Source organism: Lytechinus pictus, chromosome 2, assembly GCF_037042905.1.
Source record: "Lytechinus pictus isolate F3 Inbred chromosome 2, Lp3.0, whole genome shotgun sequence".
Lineage (NCBI taxonomy): Eukaryota > Metazoa > Echinodermata > Echinoidea > Temnopleuroida > Toxopneustidae > Lytechinus > Lytechinus pictus.
Window position 1 is genome coordinate 26,232,104 of NC_087246.1, and position 11,471 is coordinate 26,243,574.

General features: G+C 35.3%; 1 protein-coding gene across 1 annotated transcript; it reads right to left on the reverse strand.

The window, feature by feature from the left end:
* Window positions 1-8,842: 8,842 nt before the first annotated feature.
* On the reverse strand, window positions 8,843-10,693 carry LOC129273261 (toll-like receptor Tollo). Its single transcript, XM_054910285.2, has one exon. The coding sequence runs from the start codon at window positions 10,670-10,672 to the stop codon at window positions 8,843-8,845; it is 1,830 nt and encodes a 609-aa protein (XP_054766260.2). The 5' UTR covers window positions 10,673-10,693.
* Window positions 10,694-11,471: the final 778 nt, after the last annotated feature.

Below are 11,471 nucleotides of genomic sequence, written 5' to 3' on the forward strand. Positions count from 1 at the left end.
GGGGGGGGGGGGGGGTCTGTACGCCACTGTGAACAGTATTATGCGCGAAAAAGAGGGTACAGTATGGCGCATGTGCCAAAAATCTGCTTAACATATCTCCCGAGAGAGCGAAGCGAGCGAGAAAAAAACAACCTTTTCATGAGAATCTAAGTTTGAGATATTTCTTGACACTTTTCTTGACACAGTAAATAACATCATATCTTAAACTTTTTCTTTTTTGTTCTTGGTTGTAGAACTTTTGAGGGCCATGACCCAAACATTCCATCTTTACGCCAATGCTTATTTCGTTCTCCTAATTTTCTTTGATCATCAAGAGAGAATTGAAAGATATACAATGAATTATCAAGCTGTGTGTATTTTCCATGAATGCAACCCTTGTGTAAACAAAACTACAAATAAATAAGATAAGATAATAATATAAGTATGTGTTTTTTCCGATTTCTCAGTCAATTGCTATACCGTAAACAGAACAATACTAAATAAGTAATATAGAAGCATCAAATTTCAAAGCATGAGTGTGCCGAACTAGTCCAGGATAGGCCCCAGAGACAATTGACCAAACCTTTTTTTTTCCATATATACAATATTTTTTATGGTTTCTTGTCAATTCGAGGGTGCTGATTACGAATCTGAATGATGCCACTTGTGTAACCTTGAGCATTTTCCGCAAATTTGCAAAATCCAAACTGGCCGCCAAAAAAAGCAAATTAATCATAAAATTGCCCGCACATTGGTTATAAAATGTAGGTATTTGTGTTGCACGAGTGAAATACTCTCTGAAAAAACGATTTCTGACAAAAATATTTTCTAGATATTCAAAATGGCCGCCATAGACCCCTGTATTCTATGAATGGGGAAAACTAAATTTCGCAAAAGTGAGCACCAAATGCAAGTAATTGTGATTTTTAGTGAAACAATGGATGAAAACATGATTGCTAACGAAATGTATCATTTGTTATGTCATGAATGTAATAAATGAAGCATTTTAATATTTAAAAAAAGCCACCAAATGCCCTGACAGTATTATGTACAATGTTAACGGGGACAAAAGAAAATCACAAGAGTGAGTACTAAAATGCATATTATTAGTATTAAGATAAGCGAGTGGAATACTGGCTAAAAAACATAATTTTTTGCGAAAAATAAATGCAATTTATGAGATAAATGCTGTATTTTGACATTCAAAATGGCCGCCATAGGCACATTATACATTTTGTACAATGCGATTGGAGAAATCAATTTTCACAAGAGTAAGAACTATAAAATACAAAGTGTAATTGTGATCACCGTGTAAAATAATGTCTGAAAACATGTTTTCTAGCGAAACATATAATTTCTTTTGTCATGCATGAGATAAATACTGTATTGTGAAATTCAAAATGGCCCCTATAAGCCCTAACAGTATTATCTACAATGTAAATGGGGACATGTAATTTTGTAATAATTTGGATTTACTTGACTATGAAATCCATAAAATCCTGTTGTATGATAAAACATTATTTGAAAACATGATTTTTATGAAACATAGCGTTTCTTCTGCCATGTAAGTGATAAATACTGTATTTTGATATTAAAAATAGTGATACAAGCCCTAACTAAATTATTATGTTACATGCATCTAGGGAATCTACTTTTTACAAGAGTGAGAATCATAAAATTGTTTTGTCCTTCACCAAACTGTATATTTTTTATTACTTTGTATTTATTTTGTGAGTATTTCCCTCTCATTTATTCATTCTTTTCTCATTTGATTATCTGTATTTATACTTTGTTATTTTGTTATTTGTTGTGTTATCTATTTCTTGAGGGGCCCACATTGTACAAGCATTGCTTTTTAGTGGGTCCCTCCATTTCCATCTAAATTTAATTTCTATTGAAAAATAGTATATATATTTAAAACCTACAATGTGTTGCCCAAATCGTCTAAGTGTTTTTTTTTCACTACATATGTATAATTAATTTTGTTTGCAACGGATACAAATATTTATGTTTTATATATGGTATACAATTTGTTTTTGTTTGATGGAAGTGAAATAAATGAATTTGAATTTGAATTAAAATGCATGTAACTGTGATGTATGACTAAAAATATTGTCTTCAACATGATTTGTAAACAAATACATCACATACTGGTAATGGAGGTAATAAATGCTGTACTTTGAAATTCAAAATGGCTGCCATAGGTCCTTAAAGTATTATGTACATTGTAATCTGGTACATATAATTTTGACAGAATTTGGCTTTGCTTGACTATAAGTATTCCATATAATTGTGATGTAAGAGTGAAATAGTTGTCTAAAACCATGGTTCCTAACGAGATATATCATATCTGGTGCATTTAAGGTGATAAATGCTGCATTCTGAAATGGAAAATGACCGCCATGGGCCCTTATTGTATTATGTACAATATGAATGAGGACAGATAATTTTCACGAAAGGGCATATGGCGGCCATTTTGAAGCCAGTTTGAAATATAACATTTATCACCTAAATTTTAGATGATATGATATATTCCGTTAATAATCATGTTTTCAGACAATATTTCACCCATACAACACCATTTAGTGAAGCATAGCCAAAATCTGTTAAAATCATTTGTCTCCATTTATATTGTACACAATACTGTTGGGGCCTGTAGCGGCCATTTCGACTTTCAAAATACAGTATTTATCAACTACCTGGCAGAAGAACTAATATATCTTGTTAGAAATTATGCTTTCAGACAATATTTTACTCATAGATCACAATTACGTGCATTTATGGTGCTCACTCGTGTGAAAATTTATTTCCTAGTTCGCGTTGTACATAATACAATCAATGTGTATAGCGGCCATTTTTAAAGTCAAAATGCAGTATTAAACACGAACTTTAAACCTGAATGATATATTTCGTTAAAAATTATGTTTTTTAGACAGTATCCCATTTATTCATCACATAGGTAGGCCTATACAGAGGTCTGTGGCGGCCATTTTGAATATCAAGAAATAAATATTTTGTCAATTTTTTTCAGAGAGTATTTCACTCTTGCAACACAATTACATACATTATTTTTATAGCCAATTTGCTGGCAATTTTCATGGGTAATTTGCATACTTTGGCGGCCATATTGTATTTTGCCAATTTGCGGAAAATGCTCAAGGTTACACGAGTGGCATCATTCAGATTCGTAATCAGCACCCTCGAATTGCAAGAAACAATACAAAAATATTGTATATATGAAAAAACAAGGTTATGCCTCTTCTATCCTGGACTAAACTATTGATTGGCGGATATAATTTTCAAGTACCGATGGAAACCAAGAGTCGGTCATCAACATTTAATTGTCTTTTTAATTTCAACGGAGGAAATGGTAGACCGTCTCTTGAGAAGGAAGAGGGGGAAACGAAAAGAACGAGCGAAAACAGGGAAGATGAAAGAGGGGAAAAAGAAAGTGATGGAAATTAAAGGAGAGAGAGAGAGAGAGAGAGAGAAATTTGGGATAGGAAAGGAAATGATATACTGACCTGAAAATAACCTTGAAATGACCGTTTCCAGTGACTCATGAATAGAATACATATTTCACCAAGGAATATCTCCTTGATCTTAAAGAGAAATTCCAGTAGTTGCAGTAAACACTGATTTCATGAGAAAGTCTGTAAAACCAGGCTTAATTGTCAGTATATCATCGAGGATCTAGATCTGGTACAGTTACATAAACTGAACTTTGTGAAATCTTGAAATCTACGCTGAAAAATGTTCAGACTGAACTTCCCCAACACAGATAAGCGCACGTGGGACAGTGTATAATTATTGCTTTGAGCGTCGGGCCCGACGCTCTACCCGAATCCTGTGCTTATTTGCTGATTTCTCAGCAATTACACAATTTCTTCCAGAATCCTTTGGCACATGCGTTTTATTTATACAAACAGGCACTTTGGTGGTCATTTAATTGGATTCTGTACGAACTCATTTTGATATCGTTACCAAAACTAGCATTTACCAATAAAATAATGTGAGCACAAAGCGCGAGCTGATTTTTTTATATGTAGACCTGAAAACTGGACTTTCTAAGACAGCTTTCGTAACAATAAACATGACTCTGTTCATGACAATACATGTATATACAAAAAGATTTCAGGTGGCGATTTGCTAGTAAGACACATGCCCTTTTGAGATTTTGAGAATTAAGCTCCTACTTTGCGCTCATATATTTAAGCTTAGTGATATACAAGTATCTTCATTAATTCAAACGGTGCTTGATATGCCTTTCAAGTCAGTATATAATTATATATACATATATATATATATATATATATATATATATATATATATATATGTGAGATTGTACATGTACAACAGCTTTGGCAACTCTTTTATTTAAAAATATGTTGTGAAAGAAATGGATTAAGAGAACAATGTTGGCGTAGCTTAAATCAAGGTTCCCCAGAGCTATCTGCCCTTTGGAAAAATTGGTAATGCCGAAAAAATGTCTCTGCCGGGATTCGAACCCGGGCCCCCAGCTCTGAACGCAGGTGCCTTAACCACTATACCACAGACCACAGACCATATATATATATATATATATATATAAATCTCAAACTGCCGCCACATGCAGACATCGGCAAAGACCCCCCCCCCCCCCCCAGAAAACCAATCAGGTGTGACGACCCATCGCAGCACGCAGACACAACCAAGTCGTCAAATCATCAGTCTGCCTGAAGATCGCCGAAAGCGTGAAACCGACGGTAGTAGACCGAACTGACCAAGGTATGATTATATATACAGTGCGTATCAAAAAAAAGTTTACACTCTGAAAAAGCCCTGGGAATTAAAAAATATACAACATGTGGGTAATTTTTTCACATATATTCTTGGGTTTGGGTCTCATCTATCCAATGAAAGTAAAAAATGTTGACAGAATGTTATACTTGGGTGAGCACTGTCCATTTTTGTAAAGCTCGCAGAAATCTGTTTGCGCAGAAATGCTCGTTTTCACGATGTGTCAAGGTGAAAAGGCGAAATCAAACTTACCCTGCGAAACAATTCTCATACATTTCCCTTGCACTTTGAGTAAATTGAAATAAAACGGATGCATGCAAGTACTTTGTAACCATTTTGCCACCCAACTTAAAATTTTAACACTTAGTAAGCATAACCTTTACCCTTTATGTGCCAGCTGGATCTGAGGAAATAAAACAAAAGCTTATATCAGACATCTCCAACATTTTTCACTAAGTTTTTATCCTGTAAAGTGGGTTAACATTTCATTTTTCATTTAATACTTGTTTCTCCACACTTTTCCCAAGCTTGACGATGATTTACAAAATGAAAATCAAGTCTAAGCCATTTCATGTAAATCACAGCTCAGTGTAAAGCAAATATCGTCACAATGGCCATGATGGCCTCAGTGTGTGGGGGAGTGGGGTGGGGTGCAATGGCACTCTTCGAAGTGTTTTGGGCAAAGAAACAAGTTAAAAAAGGTAAAAGATATCTTCAAATCAATTTTACTAGCTAAACTCCATGTGTTCTTCATGATTAACATGATTAAGGTCAACTTTTATTCGCATAACTATTTCAAAGTTCTGCGCAAATCTTTTTTTACTAACTTTTCAAAAGTAAGTGGTGCTCACTCAAGCGGAAATATTTTTCGACAGTTATATCGTCATTTGCTTGAATAGATCTGTAACAATGTTAAAATGTGGAAAAATCTTCAGGATATTACAAATATATAATTTTACAGGACTTTTACTAAGTGTAAACTTTTTTCTGATACGCACTGTATATATATACATATGTAAATTAAAAATCGACTCTCATCATAATATACTCATGATTTTTATTGCCTCTTGAGATATACCATTTTCAGGTCAGTATATAACTTGATATTAAAAAATAGCTCGCGCTTTGCTGTCGAATTATTTTGTTCAGTTCATAATTTTATTCAAACGGCGCTCGCATGGTATATTCATGCCTTATGAAGGGGCTACGGAACGGTTTTAAAAGTGGGGGAGGGGCTGGACCATGCAAAAAATCAAAATAAAAAATATTTAATTTTTTTTCCGTTTTTAAACACGGTTTTGGGGAAAAAGTGTATGTGGGGGGGGGGGGGGTGGGCTTAAGCTCACCCAGTCCCCTACTTCCGCGGCCCCTGTGATGAAAAACCTTATCTTGTGTAAGAATGAAGATAAAATGTACTTTAAAGACAAGTCCACCCCCAACCAAAAATTGATTTGAATAAAAAGAGAAAAATCCAAATTAAGAAATTATTAAATAAAAAAATTTCACCAAAATCCGATGTAAAATAAGAAAGTTATGACATTTTTAAAGTTTCGCTTAATTTCACAAAATAGTTACATTCACATCTTAGTCGGAATGCAAATGAGACTGATGACGTCATCCATTCACTATTTATTTTGTATTTTATTATATGAAATATGAATTATTCTAATTTTCTCCTCATTGTCAAGTCAAACAACGATTAATTCCTCCCTGAACATGAAGAATGCATTGTTTAATACTGGTTCACTCAAGTTGGTCCTTGTTAAATCTGTAAAAAAAATAAAAATATTGTAATTCAAACAATAAAAAACAAAAGAAATAGTGAGGGACATCATCGACTGTCTCATTTGCGTGTCACTGTGTTGTGCATATCACTGTTTTGTGAAAAATAAACAAAACTTTAAAATGTCATAACTTTCTTAATTTACATCCGATTTTGTTGAAATGTTCAGCGTTAAAAATTATGCTAGTTTGATTTTTCTCTATTCAAATCGACATTTTTCTGGGGTGGACTTGACCTTTGATATACCTCAGTCTTTATAAAGGACTTAACCCTCATGAACAACAACAAATCAATAACGAAAATCAGATTTTGGCGATTGATCTGGAAGAAATACGAATGCATTGTTCTGCCCCCCCCCCCCCCCCATTGATGAAAGCTGGATATATGCCACTGGGTATGACGTCAGAAAATGTTACTTTTGATAATGAGAAGCACTATATATATATATATATATATATATATATATGTTGTGAAAGAAATGAATGAAGAGAACAATGGTAGGCGTAGCTTCAAATCAAGGTTCCCCAGAGCTATCTACCCTTTGGAAAAATTGGTGATGCCGAAAAAATGTCTCCGCCGGGAATCAAACCCGGGCCCCCAGCTTTGAACGCCGGTGCGTATATAAATATATATATACCTGCATGGCTCATGGTCGTCGAATGTCGGCAATTGGTATCGATATAGGCTGTCGGTAATCAAAGGCCTGTACTCCACCCGGACCACCCCACCCCCACTGGAAAAGGCGGGAAAAGGTTTATCGGCACCCTAATCAGCGCCTTACGACGCGTTATGCCAGATACACATTACTTGATTTCCTTCCCTACCGTGCCTACGGCACGCCTATAGAGAATCAATCGAAGATATATTTCACTTGAAAAAAAAAAAATCACCAAAATCCGATGTAAAATAAGAAAGTTATGACATTTTTAAAGTTTCGCTTAATTTCACAAAATAGTTACATGCACATCTTAGTCGGAATGCAAATGAGACTGATGACGTCATCCATTCACTATTTCTTTTGTATTTTATTATATGAAATATGAATTATTCTAATTTACTCCTCATTGTCAAGTCAAACAACGATTAATTCCTCCCTGAACATGAAGAATGCATTGTTTAATACTGGTTCAATACGGGAATCAAACCCGGGCCCCCAGCTTTGAACGCCGGTGCGTATATAAATATATTTATACCTGCATGGCTCATGGTCGTCGAATGTCGGCAATCGGTATCGATATAGGCTGTCGGTAATCAAAGGCCTGTACTCCACCCGGACCACCCCACCCCCACTGGAAAAGGCGGGAAAAGGTTTATCGGCACCCTAATCAGCGCCTTACGACGCGTTATGCCAGATACACATTACTTGATTTCCTTCCCTACCGTGCCTATGGCACGCCTATAGAGAATCAATTGAAGATATATTTCACTTGAAAAAAAAAATTCTCTTCCACTAAACCATTTTTTTCAATCAAAGAAATTTATATTTAACTTTTAAAAATACATTCCACTTTTCACAAAATTAATTCCACTTTATGAAAATTATATGTTTTACTTTTATTGCCAAAACGTATTTCACTCTTCCACAGAATGTTTTTCACTTTGCCCCAAAAAAGATATTTCACTTAAAAGAAAGCTAATATATGTCACTTTTCCAAAATATATATTTCACTTTAAACAAAATATATATTTCACTTTTAAAAAAAAAAATCGCTTTTAAAAAAAAAATGTATATATTTCACTCCCCCTCTTTCTCTCCACTTCTTGCAAGCATGAATTTCCTCAATATTCAATTCTTTCTCTGTTCAACATTCTTTACTAAAAAAAATAAATATGGATTATTATTTTGTACCCCCTCTCTTTCTAAATATAATCTAAACCACTGTATTTCGTGACCTTGACTCTTGTGTTCTTGACCACCCTTTTATATAAACTGGAGAATCCTTTGCTATTTACAATTTATCAAGACAAGACAAGAATACTATTACAATAAAGGACGACAAAAATCGTTTTGTGAGTTTATTATATGCCTATTTATTTACTATACAAAATCTCTTTAGTGCCCTCTTGTCTCTGTTAAGATACAATATTATAAAAATAAAAAGAGATAATAAAGTTGAAATGTTCTGACTTTTCTTTTATTGTAATTTCTGACATCAAAATGATAATTTCTCCTCTACAAGCTCTCTCTATCTAGACTTATGAACAACCAAATGAATAAAAATAATTATCTTACAATTTTTTTATGTAACATCTCTCTATGAAAATATTTTTGCCTGGCCTGAAGAAGATACATCAAATTCATTAAATAGGTTGTATTTCATTGAGTGCTTCGCCACCATTATTTTCTCCATTGTCGGCCTCCTGTTCGTTGGGACCATTCATCGCCGGTTCCATGGCACGAAGGGTGGCAACAAGTTGCCCCCAACATCTTTCTTCTGCCGCAGGGTCCCACTCGAGGTAAGCCACATAGTTGAGAAGCATCCTTAGGGTGTTGTTCATCAGGTCTGGAGCCAGGACATCCATCATGATGAGGATGAGACGCCGTCTTCCGTTCTCCTCATCATCTTCTAGCATCCTCCTTGAAGCCATCTCCAGCTCCAGCTTGCACTGACCATTCTGCATGAAGCGTTCATTGATGATAAAGATGATGGCACGACTAACATCCTGTGCAGAAGACACGTTTTCTAGGAGGTTAGAACCCAGACGGAAGTTGCGGAAAGATACGCAGAGATCAAAGCCATTATTGTCCTCAAGGCGAGGAAGCATCTCATCTTGGACGAATGGCCTGTCGTCTTCGTGATGGCTGACGTAGGCATCAAACATATATTCATTGTCTTCTTCCTGCCTAGCTCTAAAATTAGCATGACGCTGGTAATGGATTCGAAAGTGATGATGATATCTTTTGACCAGACTAAATTTCCAAATTATGAAGGACAATGAGGCAACGACAAAAGCAACAAAAGTTATGCTAACGATAATAATGATGACATGCCACGAGATCGAACCGCCAGCAGGATAAGAAACGGTCGACGAGAAGATTTGAGGAGTCGGTGAACAAGACTCGTTTAAAAACTCTTTGAAGGACAGTCCCCCGGACAGTCCACTAGTCTTGCATCGGTATGGTCCTTTCCCGATGGGAGGACTGAGAGTGATGAAAGGTATATAGAAAGGGCTTCTCGTTGTACTTGGTTCGGGCATGCTCAAATACCAAATTACAAAAGAGCAAAGGCCTTCTGTGCAGTTAAATGGATTTCCCTCGAAATTTGCAACATTTAAATTAGATGCCTTGAGGTTGTCAACGGCTTCCGGGGATATTTCAGAAATGGCGCAGTAGCCCATCTGGAGGGTCTGTAGTGTTAGAATTTCTGCCAAGAACTGAAAATTGCTTGTATATTCTAGAAGGTGATTATTAGACAGGTCTAGCTTTATGAGGGACTTCAGAGCATTAACTGCAGGCGGAACTGTAACAAGTAGATTGTGACTTAGGTCCAATTCTTGTAAATTTGTCAAACCCTTGAAGGTTGTACTGCGCAGTCTCATAATGCCATTTTCAGATAAACAAAGATAAGTTAAATTTGCAAGACCGGTAAAAGCATAAGCGAATATCTCTAAAAAGTATTGATTGTACTTTATTGTCATCTCACGAAGATTTCCAAATTGTATAAAGGAATAGTTTGCAATGTTTGTTATTTTTTGTTGTAGCAGATGTAATTCTTCTAAAGATGAATTTAAGTGGGAAAGCTGTACAATAGGAATGCTCTTCAAAGAGTTAAATGACAGACGAATGTACTGCAACTCGTATAGGCCTTGGAAGACATATCCGCTGATGAAAGTTACACCGTAGTGCACTATAGCAAGTTTTTCTAAAGCATAGAACCGTTTCAAGGTATCATTATCGAGTCTCAATGACTGATCAAAATATGAAATTTCCAGTGACTTGGTGTTGTTTGTGATTTCATCGGAGTAGTTGTGACTCAATGCCTCTTTAAAGTCGACTCCGCTACAATGGATCATGTGGATGTCTGGATGACAATTGCAAAATTCGTCACAGAATGATTCGGATTTAATTCGTCTGAGAAATAGTAGAAGACTAACGAAAAGAAGGATCTTGCCGAAGTTAATGAATTCCATGACGATGTTCGTTTATGTCGATTTTACATCAACTTTTGCGTGTATTATGAGGGGCCCCACAATCCTCTTGGGCAACGGTAGTCTATGTCATCTATAAAACAAATGAACAAAATATTTATTTTTCATGAATGAGATCTCTAGACAACATGGGCAAGCAATTAAGCTTATTTATTACCTACAATAGGTGGCATGGATAATGGAGGTCGAAGTAAAAAAAAAAGAGAAAAAGATGAAAGGAAGAAGAAGGATAGGCCCAAGAAAGGAAGAAGTATAGGATAGGCAGAAGAAGAAGAAGTGGGAGAAGAAAGTGAGTCTATCAAACACACAAGCTCGCGCTTCGCGTTATCGTTTAGGCCTATATATATACATGATATAATGTATATAGAGACATAGCTTTAAAAAGCACTTCAATTTAAGTATTTACTAACCCCCCACACATACACACAAATTGTTTATAGCTCTTCGGGCAGTCGATTTTGGGAAATGTGTGGATGAAGGAGATCGTGAGGGTAATTGCATGTCAGTATACTATCAGTAATCCTCGGTCAAACAAATATTAAATTACATTTCAATCACAGTAATGAACTGGCACATATTCATAATTCAAACATAAACATGATAAATTAATGCAAATAACAAATAATTCACACTTAAAAGTGAAATGTTAAATCAGCAATATAATGTAAGGTTGGAGGAGTTACAACATTTTATATCCAACCTTGTATAAAGTTGTATGCAACAATTTAAGTGTTGGGTCGAACCAAATAAATGCAATATTATAAGGTTTTCACTCCTCTAA